Consider the following 14,082-nt stretch of genomic DNA (forward strand, 5'->3'; position numbering starts at 1 on the left):
ACCTCCATGTGAATAAGTTTACTGTGCAACTCGCTATTCAGGTAGGATGTAATCTTTGAACTTAAAATGTATTTATTTTATTCCTATTTATAATAATTTGTTTTATAATTAGTGTTACTGTATATCATTGTTACTACGGTGGGCCTATTTATTATACATGTATTATTATTTATGTTGTAAAATAAATATCAGTAGCCTATTGCTCCCATTTGTTGAATACAGTAGGCACTAACTAGCCTTTCTTGGTAATTGCTGCAATGTAGCCTGTTCCAAACTTTTGTGAAGGTTCAAACCATTTTCGCAAGCGTTTTGTTTCATTCTGTTGAGCCATTTTCTTTGGCCAACTTAAGTTGCAACTAATGGTGTGTTTGCCACAATAGAATAATCCTGTTCGTATTTTCCATATAAAAACAACGGCTTGACTTTTGATATTACCCTAATAAAGTTTACCACTTTTGAAAAAAGTTTGTTGTGGCTACTAGCCTCCTATACTGGGGGCCCACGATCTGAAGGCGGCGCGGGAGGCCCACGATCTGAAGGCGGCGCGGGAGGCCCACGATCTGAAGGCGGCGCGGGAGGCCCACGATCTGAAGGCGGCGCGGGAGGCCCACGATCTGAAGGCGGCGCGGGAGGCCCACGATCTGAAGGCGGCGCGGGAGGCCTACAATCTGAAGGCGGCGCGGGAGGCCTACGATCTGAAGGCAGCGTGGGAGGCCTACGAGTGGGGTCACAGCCACGGAGACCAGTGTCCAGCACCCCTGGATCAAATGGGGTTAAGTGCCGTGCTCAAGGGCACAGCGACAGATTTTTAACGTTGTCGATTGCGGGATTCAAACAAGCAACCTTTCGGTAAGTGGCCAAAACGCTCAAACCTTGAAGCTACCTGGCGTTTAGCAGACACAGTAGCCGATCTGACAAGGATAAAGAAATGCATGTCGGTGTCGTAGCATGCCGCAGTGCATGTGTGTGTGTGTACCTGTGCTTCAGCAGTGTGTGTGTGTACCTGTGCTTCAGCAGTGTGTGTGTCTGTGCTTCAGCAGTGTGTGTGTGTACCTGTGCTTCAGCAGTGTGTGTGTACCTGTGCTTCAGCAGTGTGTGTGTACCTGTGCTTCAGCAGTGTGTGTGTACCTGTGCTTCAGCAGTGTGTGTGTGTACCTGTGCTTCAGCAGTGAGTGTGTGAACCTGTGCTTCAGCAGTGAGTGTGTGTACCTGTGCTTCAGCAGTGAGTGTGTGTACCTGTGCTTCAGCAGTGAGTGTGTGTACCTGTGCTTCAGCAGTGTGTGTGTGTACCTGTGCTTCAGCAGTGTGTGTGTGTGTGTACCTGTGCTTCAGCAGTGTGTGTGTGTGTGTGTACCTGTGCTTCAGCAGTGTGTGTGTGTGTGTACCTGTGCTTCAGCAGTGTGTGTGTGTGTGTACCTGTGCTTCAGCAGTGTGTGTGTGTGTGTACCTGTGCTTCAGCAGTGTGTGTGTGTGTGTGTACCTGTACTTCAGCAGTGTGTGTGTGTGTGTGTGTACCTGTGCTTCAGCAGTGTGTGTGTGTGTGTGTGTGTGTGTGTGTACCTGTGCTTCAGCAGTGTGTGTACCTGTGCTTCAGCAGTGTGTGTGTGTGTGTGTGTGTGTGTGTGTGCTTCAGCAGTGTGTGTGTGTGTGTGTGTGCTTCAGCAGTGTGTGTGTGTGTGCTTCAGCAGTGTGTGTGTGTGTGTGTGTGTACCTGTGCTTCAGCAGTGTGTGTGTGTGTGCGTGCTTCAGCAGTGTGTGTGTGCGTGCTTCAGCAGTGTGTGTGTGCGTGCTTCAGCAGTGTGTGTGTGCGTGCTTCAGCAGTGTGTGTGTACCTGTGCGTGCTTCAGCAGTGTGTGTGTGCGTGCTTCAGCAGTGTGTGTGTGCGTGCTTCAGCAGTGTGTGTGTACCTGTGCGTGCTTCAGCAGTGTGTGTGTACCTGTGCGTGCTTCAGCAGTGTGTGTGTACCTGTGCGTGCTTCAGCAGTGTGTGTGTACCTGTGCGTGCTTCAGCAGTGTGTGTGTATCTGTGCGTGCTTCAGCAGTGTGTGTGTACCTGTGCGTGCTTCAGCAGTGTGTGTGTACCTGTGCGTGCTTCAGCAGTGTGTGTGTACCTGTGCGTGCTTCAGCAGTGTGTGTGTACCTGTGCGTGCTTCAGCAGTGTGTGTGTACCTGTGCGTGCTTCAGCAGTGTGTGTGTACCTGTGCGTGCTTCAGCAGTGTGTGTGTACCTGTGCGTGCTTCAGCAGTGTGTGTGTACCTGTGCTTCAGCAGTGTGTGTGTACCTGTGCTTCAGCAGCGTGTGTGTACCTGTGCTTCAGCAGCGTGTGTGTGTACCTGTGCTTCAGCAGCGAGTGTGTGTACCTGTGCTTCAGCAGTGTGTGTGTGTACCTGTGCTTCAGCAGTGTGTGTGTGTACCTGTGCTTCAGCAGCGAGTGTGTATACCTGTGCTTCAGCAGTGTGTGTGTGAACCTGTGCTTCAGCAGTGTGTGTGTGAACCTGTGCTTCAGCAGTGAGTGTGTGTACCTGTGCTTCAGCAGTGAGTGTGTGTACCTGTGCTTCAGCAGTGTGTGTGTGTACCTGTGCTTCAGCAGTGTGTGTGTGTACCTGTGCTTCAGCAGTGTGTGTGTGTGTGTACCTGTGCTTCAGCAGTGTGTGTGTGTGTGTACCTGTGCTTCAGCAGTGTGTGTGTGTGTGTACCTGTGCTTCAGCAGTGTGTGTGTGTGTGTACCTGTGCTTCAGCAGTGTGTGTGTGTACCTGTGCTTCAGCAGTGTGTGTGTGTGTGTACCTGTGCTTCAGCAGTGTGTGTGTGTGTGTACCTGTGCTTCAGCAGTGTGTGTGTGTGTGTGTACCTGTGCTTCAGCAGTGTGTGTGTGTGTGTGTACCTGTGCTTCAGCAGTGTGTGTGTGTGTGTGTGTGTGTACCTGTGCTTCAGCAGTGTGTGTGTGTGTGTGTGCGTGTGTGCTTCAGCAGTGTGTGTGTGTGTGCTTCAGCAGTGTGTGTGTGTGTGCTTCAGCAGTGTGTGTGTGTGTGCTTCAGCAGTGTGTGTGTGTGTGCTTCAGCAGTGTGTGTGTGTGTGCTTCAGCAGTGTGTGTGTGTGTGCTTCAGCAGTGTGTGTGTGTGTGCTTCAGCAGTGTGTGTGTGTGTGTGTGTGTGTACCTGTGCTTCAGCAGTGTGTATGTGTGTGTGTGCTTCAGCAGTGTGTGTGTGTGTGTGTGCTTCAGCAGTGTGTGTGTGTGTGCTTCAGCAGTGTGTGTGTGTGTGCTTCAGCAGTGTGTGTGTGTGTGCTTCAGCAGTGTGTGTGTGCGTACCTGTGCTTCAGCAGTGTGTGTGTGCGTACCTGTGCTTCAGCAGTGTGTGTGTGCGTGCTTCAGCAGTGTGTGTGTGCGTGCTTCAGCAGTGTGTGTGTGCGTGCTTGCTTCAGCAGTGTGTGTGTACCTGTGCGTGCTTCAGCAGTGTGTGTGTACCTGTGCGTGCTTCAGCAGTGTGTGTGTACCTGTGCGTGCTTCAGCAGTGTGTGTGTACCTGTGCGTGCTTCAGCAGTGTGTGTGTACCTGTGCGTGCTTCAGCAGTGTGTGTGTACCTGTGCGTGCTTCAGCAGTGTGTGTGTACCTGTGCGTGCTTCAGCAGTGTGTGTGTACCTGTGCGTGCTTCAGCAGTGTGTGTGTGTACCTGTGCGTGCTTCAGCAGTGTGTGTGTACCTGTGCGTGCTTCAGCAGTGTGTGTGTACCTGTGCGTGCTTCAGCAGTGTGTGTGTACCTGTGCGTGCTTCAGCAGTGTGTGTGTACCTGTGCGTGCTTCAGCAGTGTGTGTGTACCTGTGCGTGCTTCAGCAGTGTGTGTGTACCTGTGCGTGCTTCAGCAGTGTGTGTGTACCTGTGCGTGCTTCAGCAGTGTGTGTGTACCTGTGCGTGCTTCAGCAGTGTGTGTGTACCTGTGCGTGCTTCAGCAGTGTGTGTGTACCTGTGCGTGCTTCAGCAGTGTGTGTGTACCTGTGCGTGCTTCAGCAGTGTGTGTGTACCTGTGCGTGCTTCAGCAGTGTGTGTGTACCTGTGCGTGCTTCAGCAGTGTGTGTGTACCTGTGCGTGCTTCAGCAGTGTGTGTGTACCTGTGCGTGCTTCAGCAGTGTGTGTGTACCTGTGCGTGCTTCAGCAGTGTGTGTGTACCTGTGCGTGCTTCAGCAGTGTGTGTGTACCTGTGCGTGCTTCAGCAGTGTGTGTGTACCTGTGCGTGCTTCAGCAGTGTGTGTGTACCTGTGCGTGCTTCAGCAGTGTGTGTGTACCTGTGCGTGCTTCAGCAGTGTGTGTACCTGTGCGTGCTTCAGCAGTGTGTGTGTACCTGTGCTTCAGCAGTGTGTGTGTACCTGTGCTTCAGCAGTGTGTGTGTACCTGTGCTTCAGCAGTGTGTGTGTACCTGTGCTTCAGCAGTGTGTGTGTACCTGTGCTTCAGCAGTGTGTGTGTACCTGTGCTTCAGCAGTGTGTGTGTACCTGTGCTTCAGCAGTGTGTGTGTACCTGTGCTTCAGCAGTGTGTGTGTACCTGTGCTTCAGCAGTGTGTGTGTACCTGTGCTTCAGCATTGTGTGTGTACCTGTGCTTCAGCAGTGTGTGTGTACCTGTGCTTCAGCAGTGTGTGTGTGTACCTGTGCTTCAGCAGTGTGTGTGTGTACCTGTGCTTCAGCAGTGTGTGTGTGTACCTGTGCTTCAGCAGTGTGTGTGTGTACCTGTGCTTCAGCAGTGTGTGTGTGTACCTGTGCTTCAGCAGTGTGTGTGTGTACCTGTGCCTCAGCAGCGAGTGTGTGTACCTGTGCTTCAGCAGTGTGTGTGTGTACCTGTGCTTCAGCAGCGAGTGTGTGTACCTGTGCTTCAGCAGTGTGTGTGTGTACCTGTGCTTCAGCAGTGTGTAAACCCAGACCATGGCTATAATGAAGAAAACTCCAGCCATGAAGATGTAGAGACGAGGGAGAGGGATCTCTGCTGCTGACAGGTAACCTCCTGGGTTCTTCTCCGTCACCTCCACCTGGACACACACACACACACACACTCAGAAAACACTAAGAAATGAAAACACTAACAAGGTAATACAGAACACCACTCACGTTGAGAGTGTAGGGGCGGTTGTTCCCTGGCAGAATGTTCTCGCAGTAGTGGAAGTCGAGGTTGTACAGGCCCTCATCCAACTGGCCAATCACCATGTGGAACTGTGGAGAGGGAGGAGCCAAGGTCAGCTGTCACTCAAATAAACACCCAGCAGTGTGAGAGTTGAACAATGTGTGGAAGACTAAAAGCTGTGGAAAGGTTGGAGAATTATTTGACAGTGTCTGTAAAAAGGTTGTTTTAAGGTTTTGCGGAAGATGTTTTGAAGGTATTTAAACGTTGTGTAAAGGTTGTGTTAAGGTTAGTGGACTCACCCTGAAGCTGTAGGAGCCATTGATTTTCTGCACATCCAGAGTCAGCCCGTTGATCCGCCCCGTCTGGCGAAACATAGTCAGAAGTTACACACAAAGAGAGAGAGAGAGAGAGAGAAACACACACACAGAGAGAAACACACACAGAGAGAGAGAGAGAGAAACACACACACACACAGAGAGAGAAACACACAAAGAGAGAGAGACACACACACAGAGAGAGAGACACACACAGAGAGAGAGAGAGAAACACACAAAGAGAGAGCGACACACACACAGAGAGAGAAAGAGAGACACACACAAGCTTGGTAGATTTTTTAGTCTCCATTTTGTCCAACTCCGCCTTTACTTTTTCCTCCTTGGGTTCTGGCTTCTTTTCCTCCTTCGTCCCCTCCTCTTTCAGCTCTGCATCTTTCTTCATTTCCTCCTTCGTCCCCTCCTCCTTCAGCACTACATCTGTCTTCTTTTCCTCCTTCGTCCCCTCCTCCTTCAGCACTACATCTGTCTTCTTTTCCTCCTTCGTCCCCTCCTCCTTCAGCACTACATCTGTCTTCTTTTCCTCCTTCGTCCCCTCCTCCTTCAGCACTACATCTGTCTTCATTTCCTCCTTCGTCCCCTCCTCCTTCAGCACTACATCTTTCTTCATTTCCTCCACATTACTCTTCTGTACTGTCACTTTCAAGTCATTGACAGTTGCTCTTCTTCTCCTGGAACCTGAACACACAGCCAATCAGAAGACAGCACATAATGATGACGATAATGATGGATGCAACGTGAATAAACTCTAACCTTGATACTCTGTAGTCAGGTTATTATACAAAGACAACCCTACTCTGTAGTCAGGTTACATATAAAGACAACCCTACTCTGTAGTCAGGTTACATATAAAGACAACACTACTCTGTAGTCAGGTTACATATAAAGACAACCCTACAGGTTATATATAAAGACAACCCTACTCTGTAGTCAGGTTACATATAAAGACAACCCTACAGGTTATATATAAAGACAACCCTACTCTGTAGTCAGGTTACATATAAAGACAACCCTACAGGTTATATATAAAGACAACACTACTCTGTAGTCAGGTTATTATACAAAGACAACCCTACTCTGTAGTCAGGTTACATATAAAGACAACCCTACTCTGTAGTCAGGTTATATATAAAGACAACACTACTCTGTAGTCAGGTTATATATAAAGACAATCCTACAGGTTATATATAAAGACAACCCTACTCTGTAGTCAGGTTACATATAAAGACAACCCTACAGGTTATATATAAAGACAACCCTACTCTGTAGTCAGGTTACATATAAAGACAACCCTACTCTGTAGTCAGGTTATATATAAAGACAACCCTACTCTGTAGTCAGGTTACATATAAAGACAACCCTACTCTGTAGTCAGGTTACATATAAAGACAACCCTACTCTGTAGTCAGGTTACATATAAAGACAACCCTACTCTGTAGTCAGGTTACATGTAAAGACAACCCTACTCTGTAGTCAGGTTATATATATATATAAAGACAACCCTACTCTGTAGTCAGGTTATATATAAAGACAACCCTACTCTGTAGTCAGGTTATATATAAAGACAACCCTACTCTGTAGTCAGGTTACATATAAAGACAACCCTACTCTGTAGTCAGGTTACATATAAAGACAACCCTACTCTGTAGTCAGGTTACATATAAAGACAACCCTACTCTGTAGTCAGGTTATATATAAAGACAACCCTACTCTGTAGTCAGGTTATATATAAAGACAACCCTACTCTGTAGTCAGGTTATATATAAAGACAACCCTACTCTGTAGTCAGGTTACATATAAAGACAACCCTACAGGTTATATATAAAAAGACAACCCTACTCTGTAGTCAGGTTATATATATATATAAAGACAACCCTACTCTGTAGTCAGGTTACATATAAAGACAACCCTACAGGTTACATATAAAGACAACCCTACTCTGTAGTCAGGTTATATATAAAGACAACCCTACTCTGTAGTCAGGTTATATATAAAGACAACCCTACTCTGTAGTCAGGTTATATATATAAAGACAACCCTACTCTGTAGTCAGGTTACATATAAAGACAACCCTACAGGTTATATATAAAGACAACCCTACTCTGTAGTCAGGTTACATATAAAGACAACCCTACTCTGTAGTCAGGTTATATATAAAGACAACCCTACTCTGTAGTCAGGTTATATATAAAGACAACCCTACAGGTTATATATAAAGACAACCCTACAGGTTACATATAAAGACAACCCTACTCTGTAGTCAGGTTACATATAAAGACAACCCTACTCTGTAGTCAGGTTACATATAAAGACAACCCTACTCTGTAGTCAGGTTACATATAAAGACAACACTACTCTGTAGTCAGGTTACATATAAAGACAACACTACTCTGTAGTCAGGTTACATATAAAGACAACCCTACAGGTTATATATAAAGACAACCCTACTCTGTAGTCAGGTTATATATAAAGACAACACTACTCTGTAGTCAGGTTATATATAAAGACAACCCTACTCTGTAGTCAGGTTATATATAAAGACAACACTACTTTGTAGTCAGGTTATATATAAAGACAACCCTACTCTGTAGTGCTTTTTGGGTTGGGTTCTCCCTGTAGTTCAGGCCCCCCAGACAGCACACGATCACATAAGTCTTTCCTTCAATCATTATTTATGACAAGAAACAGTAGCTACTCAGCCTCATGGCAAAATGTGTAGAACAGCGTGAAATTAACTCATGAATTCTTGAAAGTTGAGACTGAAAGTGTGAAATTTTATAGAGGGAAAACATTTGCTTGGGGAATTTTCCTTTTACTTTCAATATTATTAATTTCCATTTTGGTTCTTATTCCTGGAAATTCTCTTTTTTTGGTGCAAAGGATCTCAATTGCAAATGCTCATAAAAAAAAAAGGGCAATAATGAATATTAACTGACAAAATATTGTATGTAGTTTCTTGCAAAAGCCCTAAAAGAATATTTCTCTTAAAACTGATTCCTAAAAGATTTGTCCAGAGACTTAGTCAACTCCGTCAGATTAAACTAAAATCGAAAAAAATGAGTCAGGAATACGCAGGGACAGCTATACTATAAGGACCCTGTTTTGAATGACCTCAGTACATGCAGAGCAGCAAGACCACTCATGGTCTGTAAAGTTCATCATGTTCTGTACACTCAGTGTAATATATATATTTCAAATTAATATTCAGACAAATATTTGTGGGGAAAAAAGTTGACATTGTCCCATCTTTCAAGTATCTCTAAGCTCTAAAACAGCAAAATGTTTCTCTCAGCCTCATGTCAAAATGTGTAAAATAGCCATGAGACTATAGCATATAAAACGACAGTTCTTTCTGCACCATGACAACAACCCCCCCCCCTCCCACCCCCTCCCGGGGGACTACACTACGTCACTGTGTTGTATTGAAGGGAGGTAAATAGTGCTGACCTGAGTCTTCAGTGAGTGTCTTGTCTGTCTTCAGCTGGGTCAAGACGCTGTCCTGGTCTCCAGAAGACCTCACATTGACTCTACAGAAGAGAGGAGGACACAAACAGTTGGTTTTTGACACACACACACACACACACACGTATTCACTAGACACAAAAACACAGCTAATTTCATCTCTCTCAGACAACCGTACCTGAGGTTGTTGGTGTCAATGAGGAAGAGGAAGAAGGGCTCAACACCGCTGTGTTTGCTGAGCGGACACACCGCCGTCTCCTCCGCCTGGAGAACAAACATTACAACATTACTACACAACCTTGTACAAACTTACCACAACCGTTCAGAAACATTACATTAGACCTATATGAACCCTGAAAGAACATCTCAAGAACAGCAGACCCTTTTCCTTTCTTCCTGAGTCAATCAAAATTCGCCTAGACCTATCGTCAAGTTGCTAGGTAACATGACTGAACAACATTGTTTGTTATCAAAACAATAACAAGCGACCCGGGGAAAAGTTTAAAACGCCCCGTGACACGGTTTGTGAAATTATATCAAATGTGAGCAAAAAATAAATAAATCACACAGGAAGAAATACAGTAGCTCCAGTAATAGAAGTAATTTAGTCATTTTCTGAACCGTTTCATCTAGAGAAGCTGTTTTCTTTGCTGTAAAACTGTTTTCTCTCTGGTATTGCTGCTCGACAGCAAACGTGCAAAGCCTATCAGACTGGCGTGGCCTGTGTGCTCTTGGTTATACCAGGGATTAAATGATAACCAACTTTGCTCACTCTGCTCCAATGTATCAAATGTATCAAGTGTAAGAGCAGAAGAATGATCAGGGGCTGCATCCCCCACTCGCCATCACGGCTACAAACTGATGGAGGAATAGATGAGCAGGAAGAGCTGACGGAGAGGAGCAGGTGAGTGAGGTCAGGTACGGGATGAGACCGGCAGATTGCAGCACACGTGATATGAAAGTGAAGTGGACATTGTTGGACCGGCGCATATAAGAGACTAGTTGCTGTTGCTTTTAAACATTTCACCCATTTTATAAAACACAACTTTCTAATCATTTTACAACACGACCCAGCGGCTTCTTTAGATCGTAAGGCAGAAAAAAATGTGGTTAATGTCAAATGAAACGGTACTAAAACAATTTATTATCTAGTATATTTACTGATAGTAAAACATAAATGGGAGTTTCTCAATATGCATACTACCGTGCTACAAGTGCTTTCTCCGAGGTTTTTCTTGTGAGGACGAGTGTGGAGAACACATAAAACAAGTACATTTCAGCAGCACTTTCACTCCCCCCCGTGTATTACCTCGCGCCGCTCCTCCCCCTCGTGTATTACCTCGCGCCGCTCCTCCCCCTCGTGTATTACCTCGCGCCGCTCCTCCCCCTCGTGTATTACCTCGCGCCGCTCCTCCCCCTCGTGTATTACCTCGCGCCGCTCCTCCCCCTCGTGTATTACCTCGCGCCGCTCCTCCCCCTCGTGTATTACCTCGCGCCGCTCCTCCCCCTCGTGTATTACCTCGCGCCGCTCCTCCCCCTCGTGTATTACCTCGCGCCGCTCCTCCCCCTCGTGTACCTCGCGCCGCTCCTTACCTCGCGCCGCTCCTCCCCCTCGTGTATTACCTCGCGCCGCTCCTCCCCCTCGTGTATTACCTCGCGCCGCTCCTCCCCCTCGTGTATTACCTCGCGCCGCTCCTCCCCTCGTGTATTACCTCGCGCCGCTCCTCCCCCTCGTGTATTACCTCGCGCCGCTCCTCCCCCTCGTGTATTACCTCGCGCCGCTCCTCCCCCTCGTGTATTACCTCGCGCCGCTCCTCCCCCTCGTGTATTACCTCGCGCCGCTCCTCCCCCTCGTGTATTACCTCGCGCCGCTCCTCCCCCTCGTGTATTACCTCGCGCCGCTCCTCCCCCTCGTGTATTACCTCGCGCCGCTCCTCCCCCTCGTGTATTACCTCGCGCCGCTCCTCCCCCTCGTGTATTACCTCGCGCTGCTCCTCCCCCTCGCGTATTACCTCGCGCTGCTCCTCCCCCTCGCGTATTACCTCGCGCTGCTCCTCCCCCTCGCGTATTACCTCACGCTTCACTTCCCCGTTCACTGAACCTTCTCCCAGCCAGGACAATGGCAACAATAGAGACCAAAACAAGATATACACAAAGCAAAAGTCTTACTTCATAACTATCAGCTAGCTAGCTATATGTGAATCGTAATAATGTAGTTAGATAGTTTAACAGGCAAAAATGACCTAAGACTAATGTTAAGTAAGGTAGATTCAAGTCTTTGTGGCTAGCTAGCTAACAGTAGTAGCTAGCTAGCAGTAGTAGCTAGCTAGCAGTAGTAGCTAGCTAGCTAACGTTAGCCCTATTGAATTACTATGGGCTTGCGATCTACGCTCACTACAGTGGGTATCGTGGGCCGGCAAACATGCCAAAATGAACACGTGTATTTATTAAACGTATCAAGACCAAATATTGTACTCAGGGAACATATGAGAGGTGAATAGGCAACATCTGCTTCAGATTAAATCATTTTTATACTTTTTTTTTTTACCAACGTTTTTTTCTTGGGTTATTTCATATTTCTGTTCATTCTTTCCATCGACGCGTGATATTTTGATATGTCAAAATACGAACAAAAATATGGAACAAATGGAATACACATCGGAGAAGTGCCCTTCACGCTCTGTTTCACTTGGATTTGGACTCATGTTTCCACCCTCCAGTGCTCGAAGCGCAGTAGATTGCATTTTGAGAAACACCAAATGTCTCACATAGTAGTCTATATATATCTCACCTTATCTACTTGATAGTGAAACCAATACCATGGTATTGTTGAACATTCGATTTTGATTGGCTGGCGGGTCGTTCTAGAGAGTGCATTCATTTCAGATAACGGAAGAGTTGCAAAAGTGATTTGGTTTGATGAGATCTACTCACTGTGTAGGACAGCACGCCATTAACACGAGACTTGGAGAGACTGAATCCCACCTGTATGGAGAGAGAAAACAATGATACAATTCACTAACTGGAGACAATATAGCCAGAGATGAAGCTGCACACACATCAGTTGTTCTTACAGGGTGCTTGCTGTTGCCCTCGGGCAGTCTCAGGGAGAGAACGTTGACGTCCAGGGTTCCGTTGGCAAAGAAACCAAAGGTGTTGAGATGAACCACAAATCTAGAGTCATTCTGAAAGAGAGAGGTGGAGGGAGAGATGGAGGGGAGGGAGAGAGAAAGAGGTGGAGGGGAGGGAGAGAAAGTGGTGGAGGGGAGGGAGAGAAAGTGGTGGAGGAGAGGGAGAGAAAGTGGTGGAGGAGAGGGAGAGAAAGTGGTGGAGGAGAGGGAGAGAAAGTGGTGGGGGGAGAAAGTGGTGGGGGGGAGAAAGTGGTGGGGGGGAGAAAGTGGTGGAGGGGGGAGAGAAAGAGGTGGAGGGGGGAGAGAAAGAGGTGGAGGGGGGAGAGAAAGAGGTGTAGGGGAGGGAGAGAAAGTGGTGGGGGGAGAGAAAGTGGTGGGGGGAGAGAAAGTGGTGGGGGGGGGGAGAGAAAGTGGTGGAGGGGGGAGAGAAAGAGGTGGAGGGGGGAGAGAAAGAGGTGGAGGGGGGAGAGAAAGAGGTGGAGGGGGGAGAGAAAGAGGTGGAGGGGGAGAGAAAGAGGTGGAGGGGGGGAGAGAAAGAGGTGGGGGGCAAGAGGGATGGGGGGGCAAGAGGGATGGGGGAGAGACAGGTTGGAGGGAGGAAGAGAGGGAGGTGGAGGGAGAGATGGAAGGGAGAGAGAGGGAGATGGAGGGGAGACGGGTTGGAGGGGAAGGATGGGGCAAGGGGGCAAAAGGGATGGGAGGGAGACAGGTTGGAGGGAGGAAGAGAGTTGGGGGGGAGGCCGATGAGGGGAGAAAGAATGAGGGAGAGAGGTGGCATTTGTTATCCAAGTATGACAAATATCAATGTGAAAAATGTATCAATTTATTTTTTACCTTTATTTAACTAGGCATGTCAGTTAAGAACTATTTCTTATTTTCAGGGGCAGGATGACAGATTTGTACCTTGTCGGCTCGGAGATTCGAACCTTTCGTTTACTAGTCTAACCACTAGGCTACCCTGCCTCCCCATCACGAGAACATCGAGGCTGTAGACAGTGTATCTAGCTGAATGCGTTAACATCTCAGCTGATGTAACGTTAGCCAGCCAGCTAACTAACCATTTTCTAGTTGTTTAGCTGCAACGTTTCTTTGACAGTCCAAGTGTAAAATCACAGACACATTAAAAGGTTGCCTAGTTAGCCAGCCAACTAAATAGCTGGCTAAGTTAAGTGATTTATAGTAGCTAGCAAACAGTTGCAGAAATCCCCTGACGTAGGTGCTAAACAAGTGCTACACGTTAGCCAGCTGCTGAAAAGGGAAAAACATTGCTACCACTATCCCAAGTTCGCATATTATTGGCTATAAGTACACATTACCTGAGAACACACAGTATATGAAGTAACGTTAAAGCAAGGTTGGTGTTATTTTACCTTTAGGGCGAGTTTGTGTCTTCTTGCTTCGCAAAAGACCAGCACGAGTACGAAAACCGCTAAACCAACGCCCCCATGTCGTCCCATGGTAGCTCACTAGACGGCTGGTAATATGTTACACAACTAGAGTATACACCTATTCACTACAGAATAAATTATATTCTTTGATAACGAGTGAAAATAATCAATTTACCAAAACTATTTTGCTTCCCTAGTTCACACTTCCTGGTATCATTGCTACTTACACGTCACCAGAGTAACCGGTGCCCACTCTGCTGCGGTGCTCCCAGGCGGAGGGAGGGTGTAGGACAACAGAAAACACCAGCTAAGGTTTTAAACAGTCTTTTCTTCAAAGACTGAATTATCGTTTCCTGAGAAATAATTACTGTTGTCAATGTTTGTTCTCAATGCATCAGTCAGGTTTAGACTAAAATAAGTCAGTCCAATATGATGATGATGGTGACTGCACTTTGTGACCTGTGACCACAATAATCTCCTAATAACAGTTTTTCTTAATTCAATGAAATATTTTATTAATTAATGAATGGATCAGATAAATGTGTTTGTGTAGGGATAATGACGTGGAAATATTAAAAGCTTAAAAATATATACAAATACCTTTATATACCAGTGTAGTCTACTATAAATCAAATCAAACGTTTATTAATCACATGCACAGAATA

The 14,082-nt window shown here is 46.7% G+C and overlaps 1 protein-coding gene across 1 annotated transcript; it reads right to left on the reverse strand.

Moving 5' to 3' along the window:
- Positions 1-808: 808 nt before the first annotated feature.
- LOC139400931 (protein GPR108-like) lies at positions 809-13,638 on the reverse strand. The gene is made up of 10 exons (XM_071145462.1): positions 13,400-13,638; positions 11,973-12,083; positions 11,833-11,883; positions 9,077-9,162; positions 8,884-8,963; positions 5,750-6,114; positions 5,404-5,466; positions 5,092-5,193; positions 4,879-5,012; positions 809-911 (listed from the first exon to the last, which is right to left on the reverse strand). Exons 1-10 carry the CDS (start codon positions 13,484-13,486, stop codon positions 809-811), a joined length of 1,182 nt encoding a protein of 393 aa, XP_071001563.1. The 5' UTR covers positions 13,487-13,638.
- Positions 13,639-14,082: the final 444 nt, after the last annotated feature.

The sequence above is a fragment of the Oncorhynchus clarkii genome, unplaced genomic scaffold (genome assembly GCF_045791955.1).
Source record: "Oncorhynchus clarkii lewisi isolate Uvic-CL-2024 unplaced genomic scaffold, UVic_Ocla_1.0 unplaced_contig_10391_pilon_pilon, whole genome shotgun sequence".
Taxonomy (NCBI): Eukaryota; Metazoa; Chordata; class Actinopteri; order Salmoniformes; family Salmonidae; genus Oncorhynchus; species Oncorhynchus clarkii.

What these genes read in the sequence shown, in the direction of transcription:
- LOC139400931 (XM_071145462.1), bottom strand. Translation starts at nt 13,486, where the DNA reads ATGGGACGACATGGGGGCGTTGGTTTAGCGGTTTTCGTACTCGTGCTG. An exon ending in ATGGCGTGCTGTCCTACACA is followed by an intron (nt 9,163 to 11,832) that starts GTGAGTAGATCT and finishes TTTGTTCTCCAG; the next exon opens with GCGGAGGAGACGGCGGTGTG. An exon ending in ACCGCCCCTACACTCTCAAC is followed by an intron (nt 5,013 to 5,091) that starts GTGAGTGGTGTT and finishes GTGTGTGTCCAG; the next exon opens with GTGGAGGTGACGGAGAAGAA.